Below are 14,032 nucleotides of genomic sequence, written 5' to 3' on the forward strand. Positions count from 1 at the left end.
CTCCCTCACATGGTAACACAGCTATCCTCACTATTGTTGACCGTTTCTCGAAGGCTGTGCACTTTGTTGCTCTCCCCAAACTCCCCTCTGCTTCAGAGACCGCGGACCTGATGGTGCTCCACATCTTTCGCCTCCACGGGATCCCGGTGGACATCGTCTCCGACAGGGGCCCTCAATTTGTCTCCCAGGTCTGGAGGGCCTTCTGCCGGGCTCTGGGGGCCACGGTCAGTCTCTCCTCCGGGTACCACCCACAGACCAACGGCCATTTGGAGTGGGCCAACCAGGACCTGGGATCCGCCCTCCGCTGCGTGACAGCCCGGGACCCCTCCGGCTGGAGCACTTTCCTGCCGTGGATCGAGTATGCCCACGACTCTCTGTCCTCGGCGGCCACAGGTCAGTCCCCCTTTGAGTCCTCTTTGGGCTACCAACCCCCGCTGTTCCCTGCCCAGGAGGAGGAGATCGCTGTTCCGTCGGTGCAGGACCACCTTCGCCGCTGCAGGAGGATTTGGGAAGACACAAGGGCCGCGCTTCTCCGCTCCACGGACCAGAACCGTCGCTTCGCCGACCGCCACCGGACCCCGTCTCCCGACTATCAACCAGGTCAGATGGTATGGCTCTCGTCTCGGGACCTGCCGCTCAAATCTGTTTCCCGTAAACTAACCCACCGTTTCGTTGGTCCCTACAAAATTCTGTCCCTCATCAACCCCTCTGTTGTCAGACTCCAGCTCCCCTCCCATATGCGGATTCACCCCTCCTTCCATGTCTCCCAGCTGAAGCCGGTGGTCTCCAGTCCCCTGTCTCCCCCTGCTCCGGAGCCTCCCCCTCCGCTGGTCATTGATGACCACCCGGCCTACATCGTCCGGAAGTTGCTCATCCTCCCTTCCATCCACCACGGAAGCCTCACGCCCATATATGGTCAGCACCCCTTCACCCCCTGTCACTCAACTCAGCTGCACCTCATTCCCTGATTCGCACGCTGCCAGGCACCTCACTCCTCACAGCTGTATCCCATCCCCTGTTGATGAAGACCCTACTTCTACCGGACGACGCTGACCAGAAGTCGTCGTGGTGTTAGTATCATTACCTAGGTACAACGCCTCAGTCCGAAGACCTGCTAGACATCCCTGTGTGATTATTCCCTGTTCTAACTTTCCTCTCTTGTGCCCAGGACCTCCGTGCCAGCGTGCCCCTGTCTGGACCCCCTGGAGCTTACCAAGGAGTTCCTGCTCACTCTCTCGACACGGACCCGTGTCTTCTGTCCGCAGTAGCACTGGAGTGCACCTGCTCCCATTACCCCAAGAACATTCCCAATTCATATCTGTTTTACATTTCTGGATGTAACTCTTGCCTACTTGGGAATACTATTAAACAACCTGAAACGCTCCATTCTCTCTTCTCCTGTGTTCAGCGATTGGGCTCTGCTTAAAACCCATTCTCACAGTCTGTCTACCACCACAGTGGGATCGAATCCGGCTGTGGTGCCTCCGGTTTGGCCGACCGTCCATACTAACACAATTGGCAGTGTTAGCGGGTGGGAATCCGACGTGGGTGGGTCCTGGTCGTTGTAAACAGCGACTCCTACAGTTTGGTCGGGGCGCCTGCACAGCAAGGGAAGGATCTGGGAGAGGTAGTGTGACATTCCACACGTTACACTCTCCCAGTGAGAGTCCGCGCTGCCAGGTGAAAAGAAGCGGTGGGCTGGCTACACATGTGTCGGAGAAAGCATGTGATAGTCTCCGCTCTCCCAGACCGACGGTAGGGGGTAGAGTGCGCAACGACAAGGAAGGGGGATTGGGAATTGGCATAACGACTAACATTGGGGATGGGAGAAAAATCGGAAAAAGGAGGAAAAAGATAATAATAAAAATAAAAGATGTCTATGACCAAAACAACCAATTAGTTGATTAGGTAATTAATAAAAACGTGGCCTTAAGGGTTGCTGGTGTAAATGGTCCTTTACAGTATTTAATTCATAGAGCCCTAATGGTCACTAGTGTAAATGGTCCTTTACAGTATTTAATTCATAGAGCCCTAATGGTCACTAGTGTAAATGGTCCTTTACAGTATTTAATTCAAAGAGTCCTAATGGTCACTAGTGTAAATGGTTCTTTACAGTATTTCATTCAAAGAGTCCTAATGGTCACTAGTGTAAATGGTCCTTTACAATATTTAATTCAAAGATCCCTAATGGTCACTAGTGTAAATAAATGGTCCTTTACTATATTTAATTCATAGAGCCCTAATGGCCACTAGTGTAAATGGTCCTTTACAGTATTTCATTCAAAGGGATTATTGTATTTTGCTGAGAAATCTGGTTATTTTGTTGAACACTCATGGGGCAACGTATGTGATATCACTGTACATGCTCTAGTAGAAACACTGCACTATCTCCATACCTGAGGCCCGGCCCGACCCGAGCTGAGACCCAGTTAGACGTTACTATCAAACTGTGCCACTTACCGCCGCTGCCCATTTCCCACTGTTGCGGTGCGCTCCGCAGGCGAAGACCATCAGCCAGGTGAAGGTCATGATGAAACAGAAGACGGAGACGAACATCACCCAGCCTTGGGGGTTGGCCGGCTCAATCAGCGTACACGCCACCAAGATCCACACCAGGCCGCCGAAGATCTGCAAGAGAACAAGTCACCTTATTTACCTGAATTCCATCTTAAATTCAAAACGAGGCTGGAAAATGAGGTAGTGCTTGCGAGAACTGCATTGAGTCTCATGTTATGACTGCTGAGAATTTCATTCAAAAACATCGATTTAGCGATCAATATCCAAAAGATTTAAGGTGGAACTCATTTTCAGAACTATGGTCAATAACTTTGGTGGCGTTGTGTTTGTACCGGTTGATTGCTATCAAATAATCGGAGTCAGGTAATTGTGAGTTCATAATTACAATAGGTTCTGCCTATTGTTTGAATTATTTCAATTCTTGTAGTATATGTTTTATGAAGTTTTAACATTGCATTTAACTGGTGGTTCCTCATCTTACCAGATCATGGCTAGATCTGTCTAAGTGACTTCTGTTCCCACACAGCTGTTTGTTTATCTGTAAACTCTGTTAGTTTTGAGTTATTATGAGAAATGCAAAATGTGAGTGTACAATTTTGTTTCTTTTATGGATACGTCTTACAGTATGCTGGGACACACTATCAGTGATGTGTAACCCGGGGTCATCGGTAAGGTGTCCAAATGTCCAAAAAAGACAGTCACGCATTTTAGCCACGTCCTGCAACAGAACATAACCTGGCCTACACACCACATAACCATGGCCTACACACCAGCATCTCCCTGCTCACCTCCTCTCGCCAGAACAGAGAGGTGCACTGCTGGCTACTGTGTTGTCACTTGCAGTTTGAGTCACTACAGCCTGGTACTTTCACTTTGAGTATGTCGTGACAATTATGTAAATCCATTTTACACAAGTATGTAAATCACAGTTAAAAACCCATACGGTGAGAATAATTACACAGCAATAATATAAAAACAGAGTCTTACCTTAAAGTGAATTTGAAGAAGTTTATTATTAAAGATACGACAATTCACACTGTAACTGAGTCTCTGGGTCTCTGCTAATCAGAGATATCGCATCATTACCTCTGCCCATTGCAGCTATGTCCAACAGAGATAACTATCTGTTTCTAACTCACTACCTCCAGTGTTTCATAAGGTTCTGGAGGAGAGACTGCCTTAAACACACAAAACATCAGCTTTTATAACAAACAGAAAAGCAGGGTTATTCTTATCATACAAATCTGATCTTAACCAATCAATGACCCTCTGGGTCATTTATCCTGTGGCCTATTGGACATCTGATTCATGATGTAAATGATCATTAAACCAATCAGCTTGAAGGCTCTGCTCCTTATCCCAAAAGCAAATCTCTTATCAGTTTGACACAGAATTCAACATGTCGTCAAAAAACATGATGACACATTATTCACAAATTACATGATACTTCAGAATTCAATTTTGCATCAACAACATGACATTGCATTTCATTACTTGTTGACACTCAAAGACAGGCATGTCTGCAAGTGACCTTTAATATGACCTTTTATGTCCTAGTGGAGGGATATGGTATTACAATCAATTAATCTTAATATAATTGTAACTGAGGGGTACAATTCCCTGACTGTATTACTAGATATGATACTTACTACCACTACCTTTGTACTTAATATTCGGCCACCCAGTACATGGCATAAATATATTATCATAAACACTCTCACGTAGATGAAACGGATCCAACACAAATGTACGAAGTCGAAACAGGTCTTTATTTCTACACAGCGATGGTGTGTAGAACAAGCACTTAATCACTTAATTACATTTATGAATTGAAATAGTATGCACTTTTATGGCAAAGAGTATTCGTCGGTATATCAATAGAGAATGTCCAATCTCTGAAGGCGCAGGTGGTAAATATACGACCTGGAATAGTTAAGGAATAACAGCAATGATACTTTAATGATTATATACTAGATACACTAGAGGGGGTTAATCCGGTCGCTTGTAAGCCGACAGGAGTAGGAGGGGGGGGGGGGGGTAGAATCCGGCTGCCTCGTCCGGCCAAGGGTATCCCAGGTGAACCCACTGTAGTGCCGTTCAATGCGCCGGCGATCCTTGGACCACAGATGAAAGCAGGTGGACTCTTTGTGGGCCGGCTCTCTCCGGTCCACGGGGGAGAGACGTGAAGCGACCTCGTCTTGCAGAGCGTCTCCTCACCTTGCGTCCTCTCCAGGGGGGGGGGTTCCAACACACGGCAGTGTCGGGGGTCTTTATCCATGGAATAATCAAAGTATACAAAGCATAATCCGTGCCTGGGAAGGCGGGCTGTCGTCGGTAGAATAATCCGGTATACAGGTCCACTCGCTCGTCGGCTCTGGGGCTCTTCGGGTGCAGCTTCACATGGGGTCAACCATCCTGGATAAGCAGCCAGTTCTCTGCCCGAAACGATGGGGTACTGACTACGGTAGTATTCTCACCGCACGAAGCACTATATATTAACAGACTATTATTAGCTTAATAGACTACGTCCAACTCGACGATATAGTGCCAAATATGACTATTCAAATATTAATATACATGATGTCTCAATACCGATGGTAGGCGAACTTGGCCTTACTCCCACACGTGGCGTCGCGGGGAGGCTTTACGTCTGTGACTCTATTGGAGGGTAAGAAACTGGACTGAAAAGAAAGTCCTACTTTAGTAGCGCAGTATATATACGCACTATGAACAAATAGTCCCATTAGTGGTGCGGTAGCCAGATTCCTACGCGGAACTAGGACTTGTTCGTACATGTGGAGCGGTACGTTTGAACTGGGTCTGAGGGGTATGGCAGCCTGGCACCAAGGTCTCGACCAATAGTAGAATGGAGACTATTATGGGATGTTCAGTAGGCTAGAATGGATATTCAATGCATATTGTACAAGGAATATACAAGGGATATCAGGGAATATTAGAGAATATACAAATACAATTAAATATATATATATAAATAAATATATATATTCGGTTTAATCTGGCCCTTCACAACAGCCACCCCCTGAATAGGTCCCAGACCTAATCAGTTAAACAGAGACAGATTAATCGCGTTGTCTATTTACACATAAGGGTTTGCTGTAGGGGTCAGTCAACTTCACAAAGTCATAGGGTTGTAGGGTCATGGTCATCATCGATTGTGTCTGGGAGTCGAGGCAGTTCTATGAGCCTTGCCACGGGACGGGTGTAAGTGCAACCCTGGACGAGCACTTCAGCTGCTCGGACCTTGCCGTCGGCACCGGTGATCACTTTGCTTACGCGGCCGGCCGGCCACATAGCTCTGGGCAGTGATTGATCAATAATCATGACGACTGTTCCTTCTGTCAAATTGTCTCTCTCCTTTACCCACTTCTGGCGGGTCTGTAGAGACGGTAGGTAGTGCAGTAGGAAACTGTTCCAAAACTTGTCGGCTAATACTTGGCTGTACCTCCACATTCGTCGGCCGTTCGCTTCTTCAGGCCGGTACATTGTCTGTGGTAATGCAGGATCTAGCCGCCCCATCAGGAGTGTGTTGGGGGTAACTGGGTCGATATCCGCCACATCACTGGAGACATATCCGAGGGGCTTCGAGTTAAGTACTCCCTCAATCTCCGTGAGGACTGTCATTAGGACTTCTTCCGCCACAGTCTGGGCCCCAAGTACTGCGTACAGGGCTGTCTTTATGGAGCGCACTTCTCGTTCCCAAGTGCCACCGAAGTGGGGTGCGTTTGGGGGGTTGAATTGGAAATCAACCTGTGCTGGAGCGAGGTGGGTCTTAAGTTCTGGGCCCATAGCTTGGAAGCTCTCTCTCAGCTCTCTTTCGCCGCCTTTGAAGTTTGTCCCATGATCGGACAATAGGGTAGACGGTCTTCCTTTCCGTGATGTGAATCTTCGGAAGGCCATAAGGAATGAGTCTGTGCTCATGGTCGGGAGAAGCTCGATGTGTATCGCTCTGGTGGTCATGCATTTGAATACAATACCCCACCGCTTCTCGGTTCCTCTTCCTTTCTTTATGTGCAGCGGGCCAAAGCAGTCCATACCCGTTGAGTGGAATGGCTTGTCACCGATTCAGAGGCGACATGGAGGAAGGTCAGCCATCCTTGGTATGCTGGGCTGCGCGCGCCACTTGCGGCAGTCTAGACATGTTCGCTGGAAGCGTCGTACCGCCTCTCTTCCTTGTAGGATCCAGTAACGACGTCTGATTTCCGCGAAGACTCTTTCTGCTCCTGCGTGATGTACATCCTCATCGTATTTCTTTATAATCAGCTCTGTGACCTTGTGTCGGCTGTTCAATACGATCGGGTATTTAATGTCATCCGGTAGATTGGGGGCTCTGCGTAGGCGACCACCCACTCTGATGAGGGTATGAGCGTCGCTCTCGGGGGCCAGGTGAATTAATCTGCTGTCGGATGGGACGGGCTTTCCTCCCTGTAGACAGGCCAATTCATCGGGGAACGAGTCTCTCTGGGCTCGCTGCAGTAGAAGCAATTCTGCTTCCTCGTAGTTAGCTGCTGACATATCAGCGGGGGACTTGCACTCCGGGTGGTACCGCAGGAATGTTCTTTGTTGTGCACTCTCTATGGACGTGCAATCGTCTATGTTAGGGTCGGTGGAGGCTACGGTGCTCAATCCATAGAACACAGACTTCTTATTTTCCACCTCCTCTGGACTTGCTTCCCTCGGGATAGGCATGGGCCACTGTCCTTCCGGGAGTCTTAGGAATGCGGGGCCGTCACTGTAGACATTGCGACGGGTGAGGTCATCCAGGGGCATCCCCCGGGTGATGACGTCAGCTGGGTTCTGTTTTGTATCAACGTAGCGCCACTCTGTTTCTCCGGTTAACTCTTCGGTTAAGTCTTGAATCTCGGTGACTCTGACTCCCACGAAGACTTTGTACTTGCATGAGTCCGATTTGATCCAGGCGAGTACCGTCGTGGAATCTGACCACAGGATTGTTCTAGACACCGGTATGGTGAGCTCACGTTGGATGAGCGTGGCTAGGTGCGCTCCGGCTAGGGCTGCGCAGAGCTCTAGACGTGGGATAGATTGTTGCTTGCGTGGGGCTATTCTCGAGCGGGCGAGGACAAATGCTGTGTAGATCTCTCCCCCCTGGTCTTGGGCCCGCAAGTAGGCTACTGATCCGTATGCGACCTCTGAGGCGTCACTGAAGACGTGTAAGTCCATTTTACATGTCTCTGGCCTCACCGTGGGTGGGAAGTAGCTTCGGCGCATATTAACGCCTGGGAGTGAGTGGAGCTCCATCTCCCACTCTCTCCAGGTGGATTCAAGGTGTGCGGGAATGGGGTCGTCCCAGCCCTGGTCCTTGTCCCACAATGCTCGTACAATCATTTTTGCCCTGGTGGTGTACAGTAGAATACATCCTAGCGGGTCATATTGTCGGGCGAGTGTTGTGTACACACTCCGTCTGGTGGTCGGCGCCGCCGCCGGCCTTCCCTGCTCCGTAGTCAGGGGCTTGTGTCTGTAGTGAAGCGAATCTGTTTTGAATCGCCACACCAATCCCAGGGTCATCTCCTGGGCTTCTCCCGGGATTGTAGCCATCCAGGTCTCGCTGCTGGCTGCCTTGTCCTCGGAGGAGAGGCTGCGCAGTACTTGCGGATCGCTGCTGGCCCACTGCCTGAGATCAAAGCCGCCTTTGATCAATGAGGCGCGGAGTTTAATCAGGAGAGCCTCGGCTTCTTCCTGGGTTGAAAGGCTTTGTAGACAGTTGTCTACGTAGAAGCTGTTCTTTACGCTGTGTCGGACCTCTTCGTCCGCTGCTGGGTCCTCTGCTACATGTTTCTGTAGTGCAAATGTCGCACAGCAGGGGCTGCACGTCGTTCCGAAGGGGAGGACTTCCCATTGGTAGATGGCTGGGTGCTCATCTCCTGGCTTCTCTCTCCATAGGAACCGTAACAGGGGCTTGTCCGCCTCTACTAATCTCACCTGCAGGAACATTCCTTTAATGTCCCCGCTGATGGCCACCTTTTCCTGGCGGAAGCGGAGTAGAACGCCGAGTAGGGAGGGGCCGAGTGTGGGACCGGGCAGTAACTCTTTATTCAGATTTTGGGATCCGATCTGGTAGCTGCAGTTAAATACTATGCGGTCTTTACCGTTGTGATGGACCTTGTGGTGGGGCACGTACCACGATTCAGTGGTCTGGTCAGCCTCTTTAATGTCCATCTTTGTGACGTGTCCCGCTGTGATGAGCTTCTCAATCTCAGCGCGGTATACACTCTCTTGGGCGGGATTCTTGGCTAAGCGCCGCTCCGTGTTCAGCAGGTACCGTTCTGTGGCGTCTGTCTTGGCGTGGAAAGTAGGCATTCCTTCTCGCCGCAGGAGTGGCGTGGCGTATCTCAACACGCCGTTGACCGGGACTCTCTTGGTCCCTGTCTCGAGGAGGTGAATTGCGTAAATGTCATCTTTAGAGCGAATGTCTTTCTTTCCATTCTTAAAGGGCATTTGTTCCAAGGTCCATAGCCGCTCTACGTGTTGCAGGAGTGCGGTTTCTCCCTCTGTGACTCGGGAGTGGAGACATCTAGTGGCTGTACTTCGGTTGAGAGATTTGGCGAGCGGGCCTTGGAGAGTCCATCCCAAACGGGTCTCGACTGCTGCAGGACAGCCTCGGGGTCCGGTATGAACCCGGTCTGTCGGGACAATGAGGTCTGCATGGTCGGAGCCTATCAACAGGGTCGGCATAGCATTGTCTATGAGCGGGATCGGTAACTTGCGCAGATGTGCATATTTCTCCATCAGCTTGGCGACGGGGTATGTGTACCGCGACAGTCCTATTTCTTGGCTGGTGAAAGCGTCTGCAATCTGGTACCGTCGCTCAGGCTGGCCGCTTGCTGCGATAGAGAATGAGACATTCTCGCCCTTTATCGTCTTCAAATCTCGTCTTATTGTCCGAATTGTCATTTGGGTTTCGCTTCCCCGCAGCCCTAGCTGGGCCGCAGCGGAGGCGAGCAGCAGGGTCTTCTCTGACCCGTCATCGAGGACGGCGTAAGTGTCCAGGACTTTATTCTGGTAGCTTAGTGTCACACGCACTACTTTTAGGAGTACTCGGGCTCCACTGCTGCTGGCGGGATCGATGTACATGACGCTCGCTTTGCGGCTGGATGGTGCAGGTGAAGGGCGCCGTCTGTTACTGTCGTGAAGTATGTCCAGATGGGCTCCATCGCACTTGGTGCACCTTTTCTTTAAGCGGCATTCGGCTGCCATGTGTGAGCGCGCACAGCGAAAACAGCGCTTGTTGGACTTTATCCATTGACCTGCTTCCTCCGCGTTCAGCTTGGGGAAGGAGTCACATTGCGCTAGCCAGTGTTCTTTCTCACAGTAGGGGCACACTATCTTCCACTTCTCCGTTCTGGAGGGGGTACTGTGGCTCCTGCTGCTCGGTACTGACTCCGATTGGTGCATCACAGTCACCGATCTTCTTCCATCATTTAGTCGTCTGGTTCCTTCTCTGGAGCCAGGGGTGCTCCGTCCGAATGTATCTAGCCGTAGGCTGCTGACTTCTCTCGCCAGGAAGTCTGCTAGATCGAGGAGGTTCGGTTCGGGGCCATTCGGGTCTCTGTGGTCCCTCTGCCGCCTAAAGCGCTCCTGACGAGCGGGCGGCAGCTTCTCCAGGATCCTTTCCACATTTGAGTTGGCGTAAAGTTCATGCCTCCCCTTCTCTCTTTGCGCTCCCAACATCCCTACCAGGGACTGCACTCTGATGGACAGGTCGTCCAGTGCTCGATTGTCTATTGCTGGGGGTAAGCGGTCGATGTGTCGGATCTCCTGGATCACGTAATCCCATATGCGCCCATACCTCTGGTCCAATGCTACCAGCGCTGCTGTGTATGGGGTGGTGGAAGTCGCGTAGGCGAGCGCTATAGTATGTGCGCGGGGTACCTTTAAGTGCTTCAGTAGGATGGCGTATTTGTGGCGTTCATCCAATACATCCACCAACATGGTCTCCAGACACATGCGGAGTTCTGTATACTGGGCCCGGTTCTCTTGGGTGAAGTCGGGTACCATAGGCGTGCCAATGTATGACGCTGACTGTGGATACATCGGCGAGCGTTGGGGGAGAGGCCTCCTAGGCGAGTCTCCTCCCGCTCCTTGGTATGGGCTGGTACCGGCAGTGTACCATGGCCCGCTTGTCCAGGTGCTGTTCCTCGGTGCGGGTCGTGCGTCGTGCTCACCCGGGTATAGAGTCGGGGGTCTGTAGCGCAGCTCCGCGGGAGTATAGCCTGGGCTGTACCGGGCCTCCTGGTCCGGTAGAGTACTGTGCTGTCTTCGGGCGTGGTTCTCCTCCTCTTCCTCTTCGTCTTCAGTTAGGTCATCCAGTGCTTGTAGTCTCTGGTTTAGCCTCTCCACAGGATATGCTGCTCCTTCCCGGTTGCTAGGTCTCGCTTGGACCGGTGGGGGGAGGTGGTCTGTGGGGGGTATAGACCTCGTCTGTTGGTCAAGTTCAGGGTTGTTTACTCGGCTAGGGGATGCCGCCCTGGAGGTGTGTCTAGACGAGTTCCTGGAGCCTCTGGCGGAGGGAGAGGGTGTTGTCCGTCTGATCAGCTGTTCTATTAGTTGCGACTGCTGTCTGTCGTGCGCTGCGTCCCGTTGAGCACCGGCTCGTTCTCGGGCCACATTCTCTTCCATCTGAATGCGTCTTATTTCTAGACGTATCTGCTCGTGTTCGCTTCGCTGCTGGATCTGCAGTCGGTCGCGTTCAGCAGCGGCGTTCAGGCTGATGAGGAAGGCCTGCTGTAGGGTCCTCTCTGCCTCTGGAGAAGGCGGTTGTATAGGGGAGCCTTCCCTCGGGGTACTCCTTGCGGAGCCTTGGAGTTCTATCTCCACGGTGCTCTCCCCGTCTTCTTCCGTGCCGAGTTCTCTCTCGGTAGCGTTGTATTCCTCCCGGGACTCATCGGGGACTACTTCTTCAGTACTGGCGGGGTGTGAAGTCATGTCTGGTTCCCACTGGTCCCCACCGTGAACTTGGTCAGTTACATTAGAGCCCGTAGGGGCCTCTATGGTCGGGGTAGTCTGGGCGTTGGGGTTAGACATACTTTTACTTTCTAGTTTTACCGCGTTTACTGTTAGTAGAAGACTAGGTTGTTGACTGACAGCGTAAGCCTCTAAGTACTGAGGGAGCCGTCGTTCGCGCTGCGGGCGTTGGTTAGGAGGATCGTTTCGTGGAGTGTTCATCATAGGCCATTTCAATATTAATAACACTATATTAATATTACACTAATTACCCTCCGGCTCGAAGGACCAATTGTAACTGAGGGGTACAATTCCCTGACTGTATTACTAGATATGATACTTACTACCACTACCTTTGTACTTAATATTCGGCCACCCAGTACACGGCATAAATATATTATCATAAACACTCTCACGTAGATGAAACGGATCCAACACAAATGTACGAAGTCGAAACAGGTCTTTATTTCTACACAGCGATGGTGTGTAGAACAAGCACTTAATCACTTAATTACATTTATGAATTGAAATAGTATGCACTTTTATGGCAAAGAGTATTCGTCGGTATATCAATAGAGAATGTCCAATCTCTGAAGGCGCAGGTGGTAAATATACGACCTGGAATAGTTAAGGAATAACAGCAATGATACTTTAATGATTATATACTAGATACACTAGAGGGGGTTAATCCGGTCGCTTGTAAGCCGACAGGAGTAGGAGGGGGGGGGGGTAGAATCCGGCTGCCTCGTCCGGCCAAGGGTATCCCAGGTGAACCCACTGTAGTGCCGTTCAATGCGCCGGCGATCCTTGGACCACAGATGAAAGCAGGTGGACTCTTTGTGGGCCGGCTCTCTCCGTTCCACGGGGGAGAGACGTGAAGCGACCTCGTCTTGCAGAGCGTCTCCTCACCTTGCGTCCTCTCCAGGGGGGGGGGTTCCAACACACGGCAGTGTCGGGGGTCTTTATCCATGGAATAATCAAAGTATACAAAGCATAATCCGTGCCTGGGAAGGCGGGCTGTCGTCGGTAGAATAATCCGGTATACAGGTCCACTCGCTCGTCGGCTCTGGGGCTCCTCGGGTGCAGCTTCACATGGGGTCAACCATCCTGGATAAGCAGCCAGTTCTCTGCCCGAAACGATGGGGTACTGACTACGGTAGTATTCTCACCGCACGAAGCACTATATATTAACAGACTATTATTAGCTTAATAGACTACGTCCAACTCGACGATATAGTGCCAAATATGACTATTCAAATATTAATATACACGATGTCTCAATACCGATGGTAGGCGAACTTGGCCTTACTCCCACACGTGGCGTCGCGGGGAGGCTTTACGTCTGTGACTCTATTGGAGGGTAAGAAACTGGACTGAAAAGAAAGTCCTACTTTAGTAGCGCAGTATATATACGCACTATGAACAAATAGTCCCATTAGTGGTGCGGTAGCCAGATTCCTACGCGGAACTAGGACTTGTTCGTACATGTGGAGCGGTACGTTTGAACTGGGTCTGAGGGGTATGGCAGCCTGGCACCAAGGTCTCGACCAATAGTAGAATGGAGACTATTATGGGATGTTCAGTAGGCTAGAATGGATATTCAATGCATATTGTACAAGGAATATACAAGGGATATCAGGGAATATTAGAGAATATACAAATACAATTAAATATATATATATAAATAAATATATATATTCGGTTTAATCTGGCCCTTCACAACAATAATAGTGTTTATAATAGTGTTAATTATGCATATTTCCTCCACAAGTAACTACAGCCTGGCACTTTCACTTTGGTCCCTACAGCCTTGTACTTTCACTTTGAGTAACTACACCTGGGCCCTCATTCATCAACGTGAATTACGCACAGATATGTGCTTAAGCTGTGCGTACGACCATTTCTAAGCAGAGTGTGGGATTCATCAATTTCAACTTGAACTTGACTTCGTGCTTATATTTACGCACAGCTCGGACCATGCGTACCTGGCGCCCGTTGGTAGAATATATTATTACAACAAGGAAATGAGCTTCTGTGCATTAGTTTCGACACTGGCATGTTCTGTATGAACCGTAATTCATTATAGTTCATTGTAAAATAGCAACAGTAGTGTAATTATGGTCAAAACCCTATAAATAGCATTTGGAATAATAGATCTTTCTCTCAGAATGAATGCAGCATGGTTTATATAGTGTTATCGGAATATACGGGGTGTACTGACTGACTGCGCTCCGCGTAGCTCAACTCGTTATTATTTTGCGCACAGACCGCAGAAACACGGGAACGTTTTGATTATATTTAAAAGGCTTTACGTTAAACGAAACAAGTGGAATTTCGAAGCTGTAAGCAGAATACAAGTCATATGAACACCCACGATATAGTGTTCTTCCCCCTTTTTACTGTATAAGAAAGAATAAAAAACGCATTGCAATGACACCAGATAGTGGACAGACTATGTAAATATGATGATGGGATTCAAGTTCGCGTTTTTGTTGATCAAGTCAAGTCAAGAGTTTTAATTGTCACGGCATACAGG

At 49.8% G+C, this 14,032-nt stretch overlaps 1 protein-coding gene across 1 annotated transcript in view; it reads right to left on the reverse strand.

Moving 5' to 3' along the window:
* LOC311232669 (myelin and lymphocyte protein-like) overlaps positions 1 to 14,032 on the reverse strand; it is a 102,969-nt gene that overhangs the window by 42,777 nt on the left and 46,160 nt on the right. Inside the window, exon 2 of the mRNA XM_084319537.1 lies at positions 2,461 to 2,628. Within this exon, the coding sequence (XP_084175663.1) occupies positions 2,461 to 2,628 (168 nt within the window). The remainder of the gene's footprint in view (positions 1 to 2,460; positions 2,629 to 14,032) is intronic.

The sequence above is a fragment of the Notolepis coatsorum genome (genome assembly GCF_963971535.1).
Source record: "Notolepis coatsorum genome assembly, chromosome: 7".
Taxonomy (NCBI): domain Eukaryota; kingdom Metazoa; phylum Chordata; class Actinopteri; order Aulopiformes; family Paralepididae; genus Notolepis; species Notolepis coatsorum.